Here is a 20,648-nt window from a genome sequence, read left to right as displayed (position 1 = left end):
TGTTATATTGTGCTGTTGAATACAAGCTGCAGTGACTCGATCTGACCACAAGGCGTCTCTGCTGAGCGGGGTCACAGCAGGACAGGGAGGCAGATCTCCTAACACACATTCACAACTCCGCATCTACCAAAAAGTCAAGATTTCCCCATAGACGAATATGTAGTTTTGATATTTAACAATTCATTATCAAGGGTTTGACTGTCAATCACAGCAAACGGACAAAAAAGAAGATGCACAGATAGACAGATATTCAGTTAGACAGATAGATAAATAGATGGATAGATAGATAGATAGATAGACAGATAGACAGATAGATAGATAGAGAGACGAGACTCACCACAGAAAAGGTGGGAGGAGGGGGAGGGGGTGGGGGGGGTGGAGGCGGGACCGGCATTTTCTTCTTCTGTCCTCTTTAATGTCTCTGCACTGGACGCTGCACCCTGGTGGAAGAGATCACCCACACATGAAATAAATAAATAAATAAGCAGTGATAGTAACAGCGCTCACCGAAATGAAACACACGGGTACTGAGCGGTGATGTTGAGCCGCGTCAGAGCAGCGGTTCCCAAACTGGGGGTCTCGGGACCCCCGGGGGACCTTCATGGGGGGTTCCAGGGTCTCCCCAATAAACTGAGGATTAGTTCAGTGTCACTGTGACTTCGTTCACTACAAGCTTGCCCAATCAAAACCTTTATTAAACTGTCTAGAGTGCCCAAAGTTTGAGAACCCCTGTTTTAAGAAAAGTGGTTCTCAACCGTTTTGGTGTGTGACTCCCGAAAATGAAGTGACGTCTCCTCACGAGCATCTGTTGCAGGCGGGATTTTTAAGGGGATTTTACTTCATGAACTAGCGGAAGAGGTAGAGCGTGCAAATCAGCATCAGATATTAACGGGACTCGGGGGGGGGGAAGATGCTCCTGAAAGTGCGTAAAACACCAGCGATATTATTTGGCATGCCACCATTTTTCCATTGTCAAATATCCACACCTGAATGCAACTACTGTCCCCAGTGGGCTACCGTAGGGGATTCATGGGAGCCGAACGAGTGGGAGACTACTTCCTGTGTGTTCTTGAAATGTTTTTTGATCGGAAAACAAGCAAGTACACAGCCTGAAGCAGGAGAAAATGTTGGCAACACGCAGCCAGCAGCAGGAGAAAATGCCGACAAAACACAAACCACTGTGTCAACAAAAAAATAAAACAACCGATATGGTAAAAAAAAAAAAACAACAATCAACAATGGAGGGTTGGAAGATGGACTGGTTGGAGGGAAAGAGGGGAAAACAGCAACATCCTCTTCTGTAAGGCCTGTTGCCAGTTTACAGCAGTGGGAAAGAAGTTAAATTGAGTGTTTATTTGCCAGTGTGCAGTGCAAATGTACTATTACCACACACACACACTACAGATAGATTTAACATGAGCAGAAAAGGCTTAAGTTATACAACCATATGAGGAACAACAGATAACCCCTCTCAGCTGATACGGAGCCTGCAGGCCATCACAGACCTACAATAAATACTTCAGCTAGCAGGAACTTAAGTGACAAGTTCCCTAAAACAGGACATCTAATGCTTTAGCCTTTCAATGTTTTATATTTACAAGGACAGATACAATCAGAGTGACATGCACACCTTAATAAGCCTACTTCATAGCACTGTGTGAATCCAACATTAGCATGGAATGACTCTAGGTTTCTATTCTGCGTTGGTTCCAGTGGGACTCGAACCTCTGACCTGTTAAAGCTGCACTAGCCCAAGATTTTTAATGTAAAAACACACTCGTCTTATCAGTCTAAATCACAGAGGGGCTACAACAGAGAACAGAGTCCCATCTTCCTTAATAGAGATGCTGTAGATTCACCTTATTTGCACAAATTGTTAATCTTATTATTTTGGTGTCAGGTATGATCACTGGCACAGGAATTGAAACTTAAGAGCAAAATTAAAACACCGTGTCCTGAACAGCAGAGAGTGATGGCTGAACCTCATCCTGCATTTAGGCTCGAGGAGTGTGCGGTTTGTTTTTGACGCCATATAACATGATTTCTGGGTATTGAAGTCTTCAAAATTCAAACTGTTACCTCTCACGGTCATTTGGGGGTGGCCAGCGTGCAAAGTTGCCTGGTGCAGCTTTAACGCCACGCTCTATCAGCCACATTTTAGACAGAATTTTGACTTTTTTTTGATGCTTTAACTGTGAGAGTATAGAATGACGTTTATTATTATTTGTTAAGATATCAGATTTTACACTGAAGCTGTATCAGAGTGCCAATAATGAGCCATTAATGTAGTTTAAGCACTACTATAATGTTTGTTGGGAAGACTGTTGAAATGCAGCCATTATATTGATGCAACTGTTTGCTGTACTTGGTCTGACAGTTACCGACTCTCTCTCTCTCTCTGTCACACACACACACTCTCACACGCTCTCTCGCCCTCTCTCTGTCACACACACATTCTCACACACTCTCTTGCCCTTACACACAGTAAAATCAGCTTCTTTCTTTCACAAAAAATGCCCACACAAACATTCAGATTACCCTGTCACTTCATTCTCTCTCTTTCTTCTCCCTCTCTCTCTCTCTCTCTCTCTCGCTCTTACACACACACACACACAGTCAGATCTCTCTCTAGAGGCCTCTTACTTCCTGTATGCTGCTGACAAACAGGAAGTCACCACACGGCTCCAGCACCGCAGCCATCCGGTTGCTAGGGCGATGATACCTCTCCATCTCCGCTATGCCTCTCTCTCTCTCTCTCTCTCTCTCTACTGTGTTCTAATATCTCTCTTTCTCTCTCTCTCTTCCTGCTCTCTCTCTCTCCCTCCTCCTCTCACTGAACTGTCTTGTTCATCTTTGTATCCCCTCTCAGCCTCTCTCTTCCTCCATCTGTTTAACTTTTTCTTACCGTTTAATCCTCTCTCTTCCCTGTGCATGTTCTGCCTGTCTCTCTCTCCATCTCTCCCACTGACATTGAGATTCTCTCTCTCCTTTGTTTTCCACATCTCTCTCCACCAGTGAACACAACCCTGACTAACAGATTCCACCACTGACAGTATGTTGTATTCACCTCTCCGGGCGTAGTCAGCATGCAGGTTATGCCGTTTTCAAACCACAACAAAATCTCAGCAGAAGAAACCTTGCATATCTGGCAACACAAACCACACACTGGCACCTGTCCTTGCATGCCACACCACCGATGTCTGAGTGACTGACTCAACAGAAATTCAGTAACAGACATTTTGAGGAAAATGCTAACAGTCATCTTGAAGCTGTCTGAGGCTTGGCCCGTCCCAAACCCGAAGCGATTAAATATATCCCGACCTGAACTGGTCCAGTGTGTTGCTTGGAGTATGTGTGTGTGTGTATATAATATATATTATATATATATATATATAACATATAACATATTTACAAGACCTAAGTACACAAATATTTGCTTGAAAAAGTATTTTTTGTTTTAACCATAGAGGATATTCCCCTCCTCTTATTTTTCCATTTACATGCACACAGTACGGTTTGACCAATATGGTATTTTGAAGGTCGATATCAATCAAGCTGCCGGAAGACAATATTTCATATTAAATTTTACCATTTTTTATGCCAAAAAATTCACAAAAATTACAAGGATCCAATGTTTTCCCCAGAAACAACAGTTCCTGTGAAACAACATGTACACCTTGGGACAATAAAACCCAGACTAACGATAATCTTAGGATGGTTAGCAGCTCTTTAAGGCAGGGTGAGGCAGGTTTCATCGCATATTTTATAGACTGACACTAACCCTGAAGCTGCTGAGTAAAATCACATGCTCACTTACGTCATATCAGTGGACAACAATGACAGGCCGATATCTAATTTTTATTTATAGGCTGATATATCTGCAAACCAATATTCAATATCCAATCTAACCCTCGTACACAGTGTCCCACATAATATCTCATAGGCTGGTTAAGGTCTTATTAAAGATAAGCTGTTTACATTTAGCCTATCTTTTATACAGCCCTCACCAATATCCCTGTGTATATATATAAGCTTGAACATTGTGTGAGAGCCAACTGTAAACGGACAACATGTACACATGCTGCAGCATCCCGGCTGATGTCTGCAAAAACCCAGGTAGCTCTTCCAGATTTCTCCTAAGTGGGATCACACTTTAATCTGGTTAATGTGAATGGCTATGATGTTTGCATGTGCCAACCCAAAAATGGAACACTTAGTAGTAGTCTAAATAATAATAATAATAATAACAGGATAGTTGTGTGCATGGGAATTCAATCAGTGGTTCCTATATGCACTACAGGACCAGGGGCTGAAGAGGGGAGATGCAGCGGGGCAGCTGGGTCACTCAGTGCATGTTTGGGCTGAAGGACAGGACAGGTCGAGCACGTTTACATGCACACTAATAAACCGTTAAGGCAATTCCCTGATTATTCAAGTGGTCGTGTAAACAGCAGAGTGTGATTTCCCTTAATCAGATAAAGGCTGTTATCGCATTATGAGAAACCTCATTAACACAGCTAGGTTTTTGCCCAATCTTTCTAATTATTCTCCACCTTTACCCCCTCTGATTTCTTTCTTTTTTTTTTTACATCTGTGCATGAGCGCAGATATGTAACCCCGGAAGCAGTAAACATCTAACAGCACAGCGACTGGCAAAACTCACTTTTGGACTGACGAGGAAACTCTTTTAATGATTGCTGAAATAAAAAACAAACCTGACTATATGAAAATAAGCTACGTGCGGCGCCATGTTCAAAATCCAAAACAACCAGCAGCAAGTTTGAGTTTTCCCCATTATCGCATTACTAGAGTACATGTAAACACGTCAATCGACTTATTGCCATAACCTGATTATTCCCAGTTACCGGGTTAATAGTGTGCATTTAAACCCGCTCACTTAAGGCTCCAGGATGGGGCTCAGGATGTGGAGCTGGAACAGAGGAGTGGAGGCTCGGGATGGGACTGAGGAGGAAGACTGGGTGAGGAACCACCGGGGCTGCAGAGACCAGGGTGGAGCGGTGAGACTGACAGACTCCACAAAGGGATTATGTGACAATAACATGAACTGGATACACGATTTTCACCTGTTTGTCATGTGAAGAGGCTAGTTAATGGTTAGATTTAGGCAGGTGAAACAACTTCAGTTAACATTAGGCAACAAACAATTTGTAAGATTAAGGTGAAGGTTATTAGGTTTAGGCAACTGAAACTTTGGTTCAGGTTAGCCAACTAAAACTTGTTTCCAGTTGTGTCTCCTGCATGTAAATCTTTTGCGGTGGGGAAATGCATTCCTCTCACTTTTTGTGCACAAAGCACGTATTTGTATTTTAACAAAATCTGAAGAGACCGGGCTGGACTGGGAGGGAAGACTGGATTATGAAGCTGAAAGAGCGGGCCTGGACTGGTGGACTGTCATGTCTATTTGAGTCGATGAAGAAACTGGTAAAAATAGGACTGAGTCTGAGTCAATTGCACAGTTTCTATCATGATTTGGAGATTGACTCACTTCCTGAAGCGCTGATGAAACGACACTGACACAATCTCCTGACTGCAGATGCAAACTTAGAGATGTGAGCAGCAGGGAAGGCGGGCAGTGAACTGGGGTGTTGCTGCAACCGAGGGGGCTGTGATGGAAAACTACCTGTCACCTTCTGATGGTGTGATTGACAGTTTACTATACCACATGTGTTTTAGCTGGGGTAACTGCGGCCTTGTAAAATTTTACATATAAGAGAAGCTGTTCAAAAGGAGGTTACGGTAGCTAGGAGTGAATGCAAAAAGTCATGCATTTCCATCATAAGACAAATCTGTATTTTTAAATTTCATACATGCTACACAACTGATTGTCCTGCTGTTACCCCTCTCTCTCTCTCTCTCTCTCACACACACACACACATACACACAGCCTAATATTAGCTAAGCACTGCTTCCCACAATGGCTCCTTTCATAGCCACATAAACACACACACAGAGAGAGAGAGAGAGAGAGAGAGAGAGAGAGAGAGAGAGAGAGAGAGAGCGAGTGAGAGAGAGAGAGAGAGAGAGAGAGATCGAGATCTTGGCCTGTGGGTATCTGGGATTTCAGGGTGTGGATCCTTTGAAGAGACACTGACAAGACACACACACACACACAGTGAACAGGGCCCACATATGTTTCAGTTTACAAACGCCCATAAAATGGCTTCTTCATCTTGCCACTGAACCTCCTGTGCTCCACGACCTCATTAGGGTTAGCACACACACACACACACACCTCACACACACACACACACACACACACACACACACACACACACACACAGGATTCGAACCTGTAATCTGGACATTGCTGTAATTCCTCACCCCATTAGCTGAATCTTACAGGCACAGAGAATGACCGAGGGAAGGAAAGGAACACACATACACACTCGAAGACTTTTGTGCTCTAAGTTTTGTTTGTATCTATTTTCAAGTAAAATAATTGTTCATTTGCAGTGATAGGAATAGAGCAGTAACTATTAAAAGTCCTAACTATAATCTCATAGTAACTGGACTCTGCTGGTAGTCTGGAGTCTGAGTGTGAGAGCGAGCAGCAGACACGGATCATGCACACGCCACTCAGCGTGACATCACACGTAAGGCCCCGCCCCCGGGGCGAAATGACGTAAAAACAGGGAGTCCTGACTGTATACCATTACAAATCACTGCACAGCAGATGAATATGTTACATGCTCACTTGAAATACTTCCAAAAATAAACATGACTACATGGCTGCTTTTAAACAGCGAGGGAGGAGCCAAGCTAGTTTTAGAAAAAATGAAAAGCTACTGAATGGACGGGGGAGCTTCATTCCGGAGCGAAATTTGACAACAAGCTTTAGAAAAGAGGTGAATGTGTGGATATTGGTTTATATCATTATGTCACAGTTAAATCTCCACATAGCACACATTAGTTTCAGGATTGGTTTTAGGGTCTGATATCACTTATTGCAGGTTTAATCAAAACCACTAAAAACTAAAAGGTCGGTCTTCTTACTTTGGATACTGCTATAGTCACCTGCTATCACTCAACATACTGTATGCTAAAGTGTTAGCATGGAGCACCGGAGTGAATGATCTACAGGAACACATGGATGACATTGGGACAATCTCCCCAAAAACTTTTCCTTTAAGTGTTTGGGATTTATCATCACATTGGATCTGATGCAACTGTCCCTTGTGCTTTTATTAGGGTGAGAGCCGATGTAGAAACCTGGCTTGGTTTTAACAGGAAAGGTTGTGGGTGGAGGGTTAAGAGCAGGTATACCATGAAGTGGGCACCTCCCATCACAATGACTCATTCACTGAATTATGTCCATGCCACCTCCACTAAAAACCATACAAGCCACCTAGCAAGAATAACAAGACTGCTGGCCATAAAAAAGATCAAAATCTGAGTTAATGGGAAAAGGGAAAAAGAGTGAAGGGAAAAGGTAATATTAGACATTTTGAGTGGAGCCCAAGGTAGTAATAAATGTGTCGGCAGTGCAGGAACAGTGCTGAGTGGCTAAGCTAACATCCTGTAGTGTGCACACACACACACACACACACACGCACACACACCAGCTGTAGTTGCCTACTGATGTGGTTCTATTGCTCTTGTTTGAGAGTTAGACTCAGCAGTGTAATTTTACCTCTTGAAAAGTGAGTAAAAGCTTCAAATAAAGAATTAACTGCTGAAAGCTTTTCATGACAGGACAAATGTTCAAAGAAGAACCTGCTGTACTTTGTAAGCACCACAAAGAAATGTCCTTACTGTATTTATCTAATTAATTGAGGGATTTCTACTAAGCAAGCATTGTGCGTGTGTCTTTCCTCTCTCGATATACGTGGAACCAGATGTGACCAAAATATATTTAAATATGGGGTTGAACAACCAGATCACTTTAGTCACTCTTAACATATATGTATGCCTTTATTTAAAGAGCATTACAGTACCATAAGTGCATACATTTTAGTATGAATTAGGGCTGAAAGATATTAACAAAAAATCGAATTGCGATTATTCATAACATCACGTTTTTCTTATGATAAAGTATTTAGAACTTTAAAATTGTTTAAAGAAAAGTGATTTTGTAAAAAAAAAAATAGATGTCAGTGTGCAGGATTTACTGAGTTTGAGTATGATGAAAGGTTTTTACCAATATTATACTTGAATCATGGACCAAAGATTACCTGCAGCAATTAATTGCAGCCTCTGTGATTTGGAAATTGCATTAGTTCATATCGCGATTTCGATTTTCTTCCGATTAAAATGGTTCAGCTCTATAGTATGAATGGCTCGAGAAGGAATCAAACCCCAAACCCCAGCAGAGTCAGTGTTTTACTCTACCCACTGACTGACACGTATCCACCTCTTGTCGTTTTGTTTTTTCCTCTTATACTCTTCTTTAGAAAGCTCGGTAGCATAAACCGCTTCCCACAGAAGTCACAACCACGGTGTTTCTCCTCTGTGTGACTCGGCAAGGTGTTGGTGCTGCCATGTATCTGCAGTGGAAAGATTTTCTGCCTGCCCTGTACTGCAGCTGAATTTCTTACTTTCTTACTGACTTTTCCTGGAAGATTTTCACAGAGATGTCACTGCAAAAACCTTTCGGACAAATCTCACGGCTGAACGGTTTTGACGTTCTCTCCCCTTTAACTCTGCATGTTTTATTTTGCGTATCCTGATACAGAATCAACCGCACACACAACAATGAAGTTGCGGATTGCATTTTTCTCTCTACTGTACACTCTCTAACAAAGTTAATATGCCAGAAATGCTCAAATAAAACCCTACTATTCATCCCAGGTCTCTCTAAAACACTATATGATAAAGCACACTACAATACACAATGTAACCACCTATCAGACTAATTCTAATTGATCTATATTGATATAATCGGTCATAATATACCCATCTCCTCCACAGTATATCCATCCTCTCTTATACAGTATGCATTGCATTACATACAGTGTAAGAAATATCACCTCCTATAGTGCCTTTTAACTACCAGCACACTACTGGACAAATATTGTGCTTATGACCGAATCGAAGCAAAACTAAATCAGCAGGATACATTATTTTCTCCTTTTTTTTAATCTCCAATTTATTTGTTTTTATGTCATTTAGCTGCTGTATATTCTGAACTGTCAATATCATACATTTTATACGAACAAATTACTTAGATTTATGAAAAAGTGGATATTTTGATTTTTTTTCCTGCTAGCCCAGTGAGAATATAAAAAGGGACAAGATTAACTTTGACCTACTGGCCTGAAGGGGCAATTGAAAAAAAAATCTTAATGTTGTACCCTGATGGTTTTTAATTTTTTATAACAAATTATACAATTACTAATTGTAGGAAGTAAAATCATGATACACTATTCTACATGATTAATTGTGCAATTTCTGTACGGAGAAGAGGGTTTGATGTCTCTTAAGACCACAGAATAACTTTTACAACATTTGTTCACATCCTTGTGCCGTCAAGACCCGAAAGTCTGCAGGTTTTCATTCCAACCAAACACTCCAGCTGCTGATTTCACTCATTAACCTTCAACCAGAGAGGAGGAACAGTGAAATCAGTGAAATCAGCTGCTGTAGCGTTTGGCCGGAATGAAAATCTGTCTAGTGTTGGGCCTCGATGGCACATGGGTGAGAATCACGTAAGGTTTTTAGTTCACACACAAGAGTTAAAAGTAACTCAGAAACTCTATAAAAAAGGAACAAATAGAATATATTTAGTATATTTTGGAGGTTATAAATGGGTGGAGAGACTGGACGAACCGGGTTCAAGCCTCCATGACAGAATCCACCCAGCTTACATGTTCAGCTGCTGTTCTTTAGCTGACCGTGACCTCTGACCTCCCTGAGGAGCGGGGCAAGGGAAGAGAGCCTTTCCCTTCAGGGATCAATAAAGTATCACGTTATTATTATTTATCACAGTACTCATTTAACTTGTCGGGCCACATAAGATGTTAACAGACAGGGAAACCCCTGGGCTTTAATAATAAAGGGTTCACTTCCTGGAAAGCCTCCAGCAGTCACCTTACAGGAGAGACTAACTCGCACGTTATTTAACTTTTTCAGCTTAAATTTAGTCTCACACTCACTGAAACATACTCGTGCTACACCAGAAACATATTCCTCTTTACATATTTTCAATAATTCTATATTTGAGAAAGGAATATAGTTCTGCACAAAGGACTGTATTCCTCTCTCAGCATCTACCTTTTTGGTTTTTGTCCTATGCACCTGTCACTCAAAGACCTTTAGGTGTGCAAATATTTATTTTTTCTTCAATCATTCTATATTTAAATAATTTTTTTTTACCATTTTTTGCACCCTGTTATTTTATTTCTAATATACAGGAAAAGTTCATTCCAACAGAGACGTAGCTGTAAACGAGGCTGGAGTTCTCTGGTCAGAAAAACTGAAGCAACAGCTATCAGCAGTCTAATTGACGGGTGATTTGTTTCGATTTATAATGAGAATAAAATGACCACAATAAATATCATCCATAGACTACAGACCAGCCTTCGTGATTATGTGCCAAAACGCAAGTCACACCCCGACCGAGTGTCACCATAGGAAACAACAGCAACTTATTTCTTCAAACCACGGAATTGTGTAAAGCCTTGACAGCGGAAAATCAACGGCATCTACTCACTCAGGCCGAGCCCATAGAAGAATCAGCAGTGTGTTGAGAAGAAAGTAGAAGAAGCACCTCAGTTCATTCTTCACAAAAACACAACAGGCGAACGGCGGCAGCCACATACAGCTAAAAACAGACCAAAGAAAAAGAGGAAGATTAGCAGCTTAGAATCTTTAAAAACGTTCAGCAGCAAGTCGAACTTCTTGATTCCTCTTCCTCTAAACTCAATACACATTCAGAGAAGTCACACTTCTACATCCACACACACACACACACACACACCTCATATACGGCACACGCCACTTCCTCTTTGTCAGTGAACAGCGGTTCTCCTGGGGGGCAGGGTGGGATCCCACAGGGGATTTTAAAATGAAACTTGGAGGTAACCAGGTTATACATTCTGAATGCAAATTTCTGACATCCAATCCATTTTTTTATATGGTCATATTGGTGACGAATGGAGAAAATTAAAAGCATCAGTTGGTTTCAGAGTTCACCGTTCTGTGAGTTCACATCGTCATGAGTAGGTATCACCTCATTTTTTGGGGATTGCAAACCAAAAACATGAAGAACCACTGGGGTAAGAGGAGGAGAGATTTGGAGCATCGTAAAGCTCATACTCCATACTATCTGCTATACATTATACAGGTTCCACCGTTGATATTTTTTTCTGTCAAATTAATGACAGACAAGTAAACATGTCGCACCCCTTGGGCCAATCAGTAACAAGATCCTACATCCCTCCAAGTTCGGTCAAAATTGGACCAGTGGTGTTTCAAACTTTGAAATTTGGACCTTTAATAATAAAATCAGTGTAAAATGTTGAAAGCCAGAACACAGGGCCGAAATGCATCTTCCAAAATCAGACCAGTGGTGTTTGAGATATCACATTTGAGTTCAAAATTTTGACCTTTAATTATAGCGCCTCCATTAGGCCAATCGGTGTCATTTAAAAAAAAAAAACTGGGACACGGCGCAAAGATGCATCAACCTGCCAAGTTTCGGCAAAATCAGACCAGTGGTGTCTGAGATATCATGTTTGACAGACAGCCCAATCCATAGCCCCATACAATTTAATTGCATGGGAGACAATAATGTTCTAAACTAGCATAGTGGAAATATAAACTAACTTTATAGTAACAGGGGGAAAGGTGATGGGGTGTTATCAAAAGTCTATACATGGGATAAGGTCAAGAAACAAGTCACTATAAACAGCAAACTGGACTTCCCTTCTGTCGCCTGGGAGAAGAGAAGGATGAGCCAATGATGTCAAAAGGATGAGACACTGGACTAGTGGAATGAATGTTCAGTGGCATGTTACACTATGAGAAACACTGATCAACTCAGTTATCATTTTCTCACTGCGTAACTGCATATACGATGCATGGTTTTGACACTGATGACCACAAAGGAGAAGTAGAAGAAGAATAGAAAAATAGGAAGAAGAAGCAGCAAATATACTGCAGGAGAGGGGAGGAAAAATTAAGGAAACAAAAGAGGAGAAAATATAGGAGAGAGATTAGAGGAAGATTAGGCAAAATAAAAGGAGCAAAATGGGTGAATGCTGCTGTTACAATTTTACTATACCATATAATTTTCTATATATGTTTCTCTATATGTGTGTTTGTTCTTATGTATTTTTGTCACATGCACCCTGCAAATCCTGAAGAAATTAGGGATGAGGCTAAAAAAAATTGTTGTGCTGCATTATTTTTCCTATGTTGAAAATAGCTGGGTTCTTTTTTGAATTCATTTAATTCAGAAAGTGGATTTTCTTCAAAATGCACACTTAAAAACATCTGATACGAGAAGCTTGTCGTACATCCAAGCTATTGAGAAATAACTGAAAATGAAGGCTTTATCCTAATCACAGCCTCTATTTAACCGACTGAACTGAGAGCGTTTATTATTCCCAGCCCTGCTGCTATGGGTCTCCTGTCGGAAGAGAAAGGGTTAACTCCACAGCAGCCACTTCCTGTGCTCTCCGTGTCACACTTCCTGCCTCGCAACACAGTCAGCAGCCGGCTGCACTTCAATACTCTCATCTGGCCTCCTCTTCCCAGCCCACTGCCGCCCCGGAGCTGCATCTTTAAGAGAAGCCTTGGCATTTAGTCAGTCGGTTTTCTTTATCAGGCACTAGTCACCAATGTGGGGGGAAAAAGTGTCTGAGCTGGCACTTCAGTTTACCATGAGAAAGTCCAGAATTCCCCACAGAAGCCACTGCAATGGGCAACTGCTGCTGGAAAACAATGCTTCCACTGTTAAAAAATGTCATGACAAAGGAAAATTCAGCACCTAGCCTTATTTATCCAAAACAAATATGTAGCAGGAACTTTACACTGGGTCTGTATATAATGCTGTAAGTATAGAAATAATCACAGAAGGAACTGGAACTGATACTGGTAATAGGATCGAAAACAAAACTCTAGTCCCAAAACCAAACTTACCTCTGCCTCCCCAATGCTGGAATGTCCCTTAATAGTTTTTAATTTAGTCTCCCCTTCTCAGCCCAGTCAGCCATATTCCTCAGGACCAAAATACTGCCAATATTTAGGCTAATTTTAATCGTCGCTGCATCTCAATCCTCTCTGACTGTTTCCTCCGTTTCAACCCAATCAACTCCACAGGCTGGTGGTGCAACAGGAGTTGGGCTGCGTCTCAATTCTCTCAATATTTCCTCGGTTGCTGCCTCTTGCCGTCAGCATATACGTCTCAATAGTCTCTAATAGTTTCCCTTGAGGGAGTGTCAACAGTTTCAACAGTCCCTTGATGTTTTCTCTGTGTGAAATCAGCCAACCACAGAGCCTGGGACGAGTCTCAACACTGTCTCCGTGTCTCCTCCTCGTGTTTAAGACCAGTCAGCACCACTGACTTACACAGACCCAAAGTAGGCAAACACAAGCATTACAATCAGCCTAAGGAAGAAATGGAGGAGAGGAGGAGAGGGAGAGAGGAGGAAAAGAGGAGGGGAAAGGAGAACAGAAAACAATGGAGTGGTAGGGAAGAAAGAAGAAATAAGAGAAGGAAGAAGAGAAGAGAAAACGAGAACAGAAGAGTAGAGAAAAGATAAGAGAGAAGAAGAGTAGAGGAGAGAAGAAGAGTAGAGAGAAGAAGAGAAGAGAAGAGAAGAGAAGAAGAGAAGAGTAGAGTAGTGTAGAGAAGAAGAGAAGAGTAGAGGGGAGAGGAGTAGAGAAGAGTAGTGTAGAGAAGAGTAGAGAAGAGAAGAAGAGAAGAGTAGAGAAGAGGAGTAGGGAAGAGTAGCGTAGAGAAGAGAATAGAAGAGTAGAAAAGAGTAGATAAGACAAGAGAAGAAGAGAAGAGAAGAAGAGAAGAGAAGTGACAGAGTGTACTGACATGCCCCCCTCACCCTCTGTCCTGTATCTCACAGTCACATGAGCGTTAGCGCAGCTCGCCTGCAGGCAAGTCAGTCACTTTAGAAGCTTTGTGTTCACACATCACACCATACATGACTCACATACTGTAGGACGGGCAGAGACGCCGCAAAATCCCATTCAGACGCAGACGCTGTGCGAATTCTGACATCTACGACGCACAAAATATCATTCAAATGCGCTTTTGTTATGCGACCACCTCAGTCACCCAAGAGAACAGCCTTTGGCCTGCGCATCTCAGGCTGCAAATTAGCCTTCCCGCAACAAGCATCCCAGCAACAATCAAGCCCATCAAACATGGTTTTCTTTGCTTCAAATTTATCAGCCAAGCAAAACAGGCAGCTGTCATCATTCAAAAGATAAGACAAGACTGATAGGCCTAAATGTTCATCATACAGCCTTTTTAGCAGCAAGCCCTTTTCACCGCCGATTGTGGTTTTGTCAAATACGTAAGCCATACAATATGAACCTATATGTGGATTTCTAATTTCTGTGTTTCTGTGTATGTGCGTGTCTCTCTCTCTCTCTCTCTCTCTCTTTACCAGGAAACAACTGTGGAAATATAAATACCACCGCCACACTCTCCTCTGCTTTGAGCCTTTATCTTGCACTGTTTTAGTGTAGTGCAGCACTTCTACCACTCTAGAAGATCTAATGCTGGGATCTGTTGCCCATATGAATCCCTTTTGTTTACATTTGAATCTGAATTTAGATAGTTTGAATCTGACTTTAGATAGTTTCGGCCTACCCCCACTAACAACACATGAGGGACACGGTCATGAGTTGTGTGTTAGATGTTACATGGATAGAGAGCTGCCTGGATCACATGCGTCATACAGGAAACAGAGATGGGGGCAGAGAGAGAGAGAGAGAGAGAGAGAGAGAGAGAGACAGAATATGTTGTTCTAATTCATACACACGGGTATTGAGAGCAATCCTCACATCACAAACATGAGTCAACTCTAAAACAGAGCCTCAATTCTCTTCACGTCCTTTCTCATCTTCATCTCTGACCACACTGTAGGAACGGATAAGAGGTTCTGTAGATCCTTGCTGAATGCATTTCAAGGAAGGAGGCTAGATAAATTTGAATAAATGGAAGAGCGGGGAGACACCGTGGAGACTCGCCCAGCCCCCCTGCTACTTCCTAACCAGCGCTGGGTTTGTCCCGCTGTGCCGCTGCGAGCCGCTGAGGAATGCCAAGAACTCACAACTAGAATGAACGAAAACTAGTTCTGTGACAAAGCACCTATAGGAGACACTCTGACAAACATAATGAGAGACAGCACATGAGCACATGAGCGAGGCCCTGGCTTCTCTGCAGTGCAGCACATGGCTCTCCACTTGCTCTCAATCGACCGCAAATTGAACACATTTTAAGCTTTGACGAGACCCTAAAATACCCTCAGTGTAAATGTTTAAATGTTTAAATGTAGACCTCAACATACAATGAGGGTATCCGAGAATTAGTGAACGCCCTGTGCAGAGCAGTGCTACTTCTCCTGGCTGCCGGCCAGCACAGGAACCAATGTAGTCCAAAATATGAATAACCCGGCGCACATTAGAAGTCTGTAGACTCTTTTATTATATCAAAGAAATATTGCCTTTTAATACAGGGAAGTTTCACATTGCAATTCATCAGGTCCACTCACTGAGGGTATATTAGGGTTCCTCATCAAAGTTCAGTGAGTCCCTCAATGTATCTATGGCTCTGGGTCAGTTTTGAAAACAATTTTTGTTCCATTTTAATGGATAAATCAGAATCAGAGTCTCTTTATTCGTGTGTAAGTATGATAAATGTACAGGGATTTGTCTGGGTGACACTAGTGCGGAAACATACTGACAACTCATGTAGTGACTTAAAGGAATAGTTCACCCCAAAATGAATATTCGGTCATTATCTACTCACCCACATGTCAAGTCGAAACTCGATTGAAGCTGGTAGGACCAGAAAGTTATAGAAACGAATGGGGCCATCTTTTTACAGCTCCAAAAACAGCATCAAATGTCCATCAAATTTCTCCAAACAGCTCATGCAGCATAATCCACTTATTTTGTAGCCTAACAATTCTACTTTGAGTCAAAAAGTCCAATATTTATCTCATTATCGCCTATATTTTCCTCATTGACAATGCTCTGGCCTACAGTGCTCTAGCAGAAGACTGTACTTGCTACTGAGGAAAATATAAGAGATAATGAGGTAAATATTGGACTTCTGGACTCAAAGTTGAATTGTTTGGCTAAAAAACACTTGCGGATGGTGTTAGACGTACAATAGATAGTACACATTTCACTCTACATGTCTACATCTATACCTGTAGCATTCTATCACTATGAGCATAAGGCAGCGTGATACAGAGATGACCTTATGCTGCTTAAGGAAAACTGGTCCCTGGATCGGATACTGTTGGCTCTCGACCATCCAAAACAAAGTGGGGCTTAGTCGGGACCCCCTGTTGAGAGTGTAAACATGCAGGATGAACTTTGGCACCACTTAATATCCAGTAATATACAGTACTTGTACAACAGGTGGGATTCAAACCTGCGTCCAAACACCACCCAGTCAGCCAAAGGAGAACTGCTCTCCCACACAAGGAAGAGATTTTTGCTTACAGGGTCTCAGGCCAAACCGCTCTAACGACACAAACAGGTAGCAAGTTCTGAAGAAGTCTTGTTCTTTCAAGTCAATCCAAATAAAGCCAAGAGTATTCATGTTAAACTATTAAAATGAAGCATAACAGACGAACCGGTGCTGTGTGAATGGGACTCGCGGCCCTCTGAGTGTTCCCAGCTTCATTGCTCTGCTGCCCATCAGATTAGTGTCACACTGACTGCTGTTTACTCTGAATTCCTGTATTCAAAACAAGCAGTTCTCCATAAGCTAAATGTTTACAGCATCGCTCAGCCTCAGAGCCGGTGTATACGTGTTTGTGTGTGTGTGTGTGTGTGTGTGTGTGTGTAACCAGTTTGACAGAATGCCTTTTGGCTGTAAGCAGTGCATGCACTTATACAGACACACACAAATTCCTTGTCTTACTCAACCTTCAGACTTTATATTTAATGATGTGGATGGTATGTCTATCTGCAGTCAGGACTGTTTTCCTTGACATACACGTGTGTGTGTGTGTGTGTGTGTGTGTGTGTGTGTGTGTGTGTGTGTGTCCACAAAGCTCTTTGAAATTAAAACCCAGATATGTGAAAACTTTGGTAGTTCATTCCTCTCTCTCTCTCTGCAGCTCTCCCAGAAAAAAAACACACATGCATTCTTTCCTGTAGACTATATGAGACGTGTCATATCATCACAGGCAGAGAAGTAAATAAAAACAGTAGATTTTTTTTTTTTAAAGCGACCTAAAACCAGACCCATATGACCATCACTTGTGGGTGGAAGAAAAGACAAGCTTTGGCCTGTTGCCAAACCCCCTGCCAGAGCCTGATACGGCTTTGCAACACGTTTGCAGCCGAGTAAATGTCGATCCAGATGGTTAGGGAAATAATTCACCTTAAATCATACGGTTATCACTGCTGAAATCACTCCCAACTCCTTTCAAGAAGATGACAACTTCTTCTGTGGTTGTAAACCGAACTCCGGTCTCACGGTTTCCGCTCCACCAAAGCTATTTTCCCCGCAAAAAACCGAGTCAAACTTAAATAAATGTTTGCCGAACCTACCTGTGAGAGTGTGAAATACTTTGCACGGTTAATAATCTTCCATCCATCGACCGTCAGTGTCGTCGGTGTTGAGCAGGACTTGTGTGCAGGCAGTCCTCAGGTCTGCAGGACTGGCAGGCAGGCAGGCGGACAAACTGAGCTGGCCCCGGTTAGAGCCGCACACACAGAGGGTTGGGCAAAGACCTCATACGGAAATACAGTATGTCCCGTGTAAAAACCATAGTGACACTACAAGAGATTTTAAAAATACCATGAAGTAGGCTACGAAGTTTATTTATAACTTTAGTTGTCTACCACTGACACACTGCAGGAGTAGCTATTAGAAATATTATGGTGATTTTTGTCTAGAAAAAAGTATTGGTTATGGATATTTTTCAATATATTCAGCATATGTGAATATTTTTTATCTAGTTAAAGAATATATTTAGTTATAGCTTGTGTTTCCCTATCATGAGTAACAATAGGCCTTGGTGAAACTTTTGTAAACATTGCATTTATATATTCATATTTATCAAACCAATATGTTTACTAAAATGATCATTATGTTAAAATAACCTACTAAAATGGCTTATAGGCACATTTTCGAAAAAAAAAAACCCACAACAACAGATAGCTCCGGTCCTCAGTTGTTTGAAGTGTTGTAAAATACCCAAAGAAAACGCACCTGTGACCGCATAATTTAAATATTAATGCGCTAACCGAAAATCACCACTCATTAAGGTTGGTTGCTCAGCAACCATTATGTTTAGCTGCTCAAGAACTATATTGCTTCGCGGAAGAATATTTAATTACTATCATCAAGTAAAACTTGTATTGAACATTTGAGTTCTTTCTAATATATTATGTAATTTTACTATGGTATGTTATGTTTTATAAAATAAATTGCACTTTGCGAGCCTAAGCGCCTCTTACCTGTTCTTACTGCTTAACTATGGATATTTTGGTGTGGGCTGTATTTGTGTATAAATGCACATGTCATGGTTTATTTTAAAACATTCATAATTGAAGATGCGGCACGGTGTTAGCTGCAAATAATCAGGTCTTCTCACATCAACATGCTATCTGATCGCCTGACTCACTGACTACAGTTATGGCCCAACTGTGTGTCTGTGCGGCTCTGGCCTGGACTAATGCAGCTGCGCCTGCTGGATCTCTTATCCGGGGCTTTAGCAGTGATGCAATGTTTCCAGATGTGGAACAAGAGAAAAAAAAAAGGTCTTAGTCTGGTCTGGGGAACAACAATGATCTCCCTAAAGAAAAATAACTGTAATATTTCTATTATATTCCTGTAGAGACTTCAGTAGCGAGTTTATATTTTATATATGACCACTTTATGGTATTGTTTTTCTCATATGGTATTACTAGAATATCCCTGTAATATTCATTTGATGACTTATAGTTTTGTTGTGATATTTGTGTAGCAAAGATATATTGGTTCTTTTTAAAAGGGTGGCACAGAATAACGGGAGAACACACACACACACACACACAGGAATACGGAGTGTAAAATACCGGTGAAAAATCCCTAATGTCCCTATAATATTCCTATAGGGACTTACAATGTGTCTATGGCCCTCAGTAGTGAGTTTATAGTGATCTTATCTTATTTTATGGCATTTCTTATCTCTTATGATATTCCTTTAGTGTCTGTGATACTCAACAATGATTTTATTGTGATCATATCATGCTTAATGCTTTTTTAACCTCCTGTGGTATCATTCTAAGACCCTTATAACACTCCTATAAGTAATTACAGGAACATTTTTGTGTTAATTGTATAGTATTATATTTATAGTAGTAGGCCTATGTAACCCTCCCTCCACTTGCTTATTGTTGTATATGTTACTACGAGTAATGTAGTGGTAAATAAAAAGGTGGGTAAACTATATGAGCTACTGTTGAACATACCAACCCCAATAAAAACAAACAAAAAAAAGTCAGATTTCACTTTCTCTTCCTATTCTGGTGTTACTTAGCCTGTAGTCTGACACTACTTGCTATGGTATATACCAATAATTTAGGTGATTTCTGCAGCCTGAATGTTCCTGTGTAGCATCCTAGTCAACTTGCCTGGTTAGATATGGGTTAAGGGAAAGCCTATCTGTCCAGTCAGTAGAGGGTGGAGTGGGTGGATCAGCATGTTGGACATATCAGAGTTGTAGCTTGTTCTGCCAGATGGCTTCTTCAGTAACCTCACACAACCTGCCTCCACAACTCACAACAGTCCGTACACAAGACAAGCCTCTTCCTCATGGAGTGTGTTCATCTACTGCCTCTGGATTTTGACGTTAACATTAAAATAAGCTTTGTTCCATGTGTGGACATTTCATGACACTCAGAAAGCCTTGAGTTCAGCAGCTACTGCCATGTTCTCAGCCCATGAACTGAACCCTACTCCAAGATATTTTCCATTACCACATGATTATGATCATCTTCATCTTGGCAGCAATGATGTTATAGGAAATGTCCAATCTTTTCACACAATGGGATTCTAGTGGACTCGGATATAGTTTCATTCTAAAATGAGACATCCACCATTTGAAATGAGTGACAGAAAAATAAAACAAATGACAGTAAATTTTAAAGAACAGTGCATAACCAAGTCCATTGCTGATCAAATTAGAAATACTTTTGCAGACTGGATCCTCCATTTAAGAAATATATATATATATACTATATATATATATATATTATGTATGCCACTAAGATCAAACCAAACCAGTGATAATATACTTTTAGGATGTAAATTGATGGCTGTCCACCAGCTAGTTTTGTCAGTTCCTGTAAAGTTTGACTGGATACATGACTTCTCCATCTGAGACAGACAAATTTTAACATCAAATTGTAATGACTGCACCTGTTACAACAGCAACACATGATGATCTACTAAGCCAGACCTATATAAAAAAAACAAGAGAAATTTACAGATA

The 20,648-nt window shown here is 41.2% G+C and overlaps 1 protein-coding gene across 3 annotated transcripts in view; it reads right to left on the bottom strand.

The window, feature by feature from the left end:
• The window catches only part of wipf1b (WAS/WASL interacting protein family, member 1b), a 28,492-nt gene extending 10,671 nt beyond the window's left edge, over positions 1-17,821 (bottom strand). Inside the window, exons 1-2 of one of the 3 annotated variants that reach the window (XM_071911726.2) lie at positions 17,719-17,821; positions 338-440 (exon numbers count right to left, since the gene is read on the bottom strand). In XM_071911726.2, coding sequence (XP_071767827.2) covers positions 338-394 — 57 coding nt within the window. In that variant the 5' untranslated portion in view covers positions 395-440; positions 17,719-17,821. Of the gene's footprint in view, positions 1-337; positions 441-10,669; positions 10,983-17,718 lie in introns of those variants that run through there. The other 2 variants (XM_071911727.2, XM_071911725.2) reach the window with 2 other exon arrangements.
• Positions 17,822-20,648: the final 2,827 nt, after the last annotated feature.

This window comes from Centroberyx gerrardi, chromosome 15 (assembly GCF_048128805.1).
Source record: "Centroberyx gerrardi isolate f3 chromosome 15, fCenGer3.hap1.cur.20231027, whole genome shotgun sequence".
Taxonomy (NCBI): Eukaryota; Metazoa; Chordata; class Actinopteri; order Beryciformes; family Berycidae; genus Centroberyx; species Centroberyx gerrardi.
Note: the sequence above shows the minus strand (reverse complement) of the source record. Positions and strands in the feature narration are given on the sequence as shown.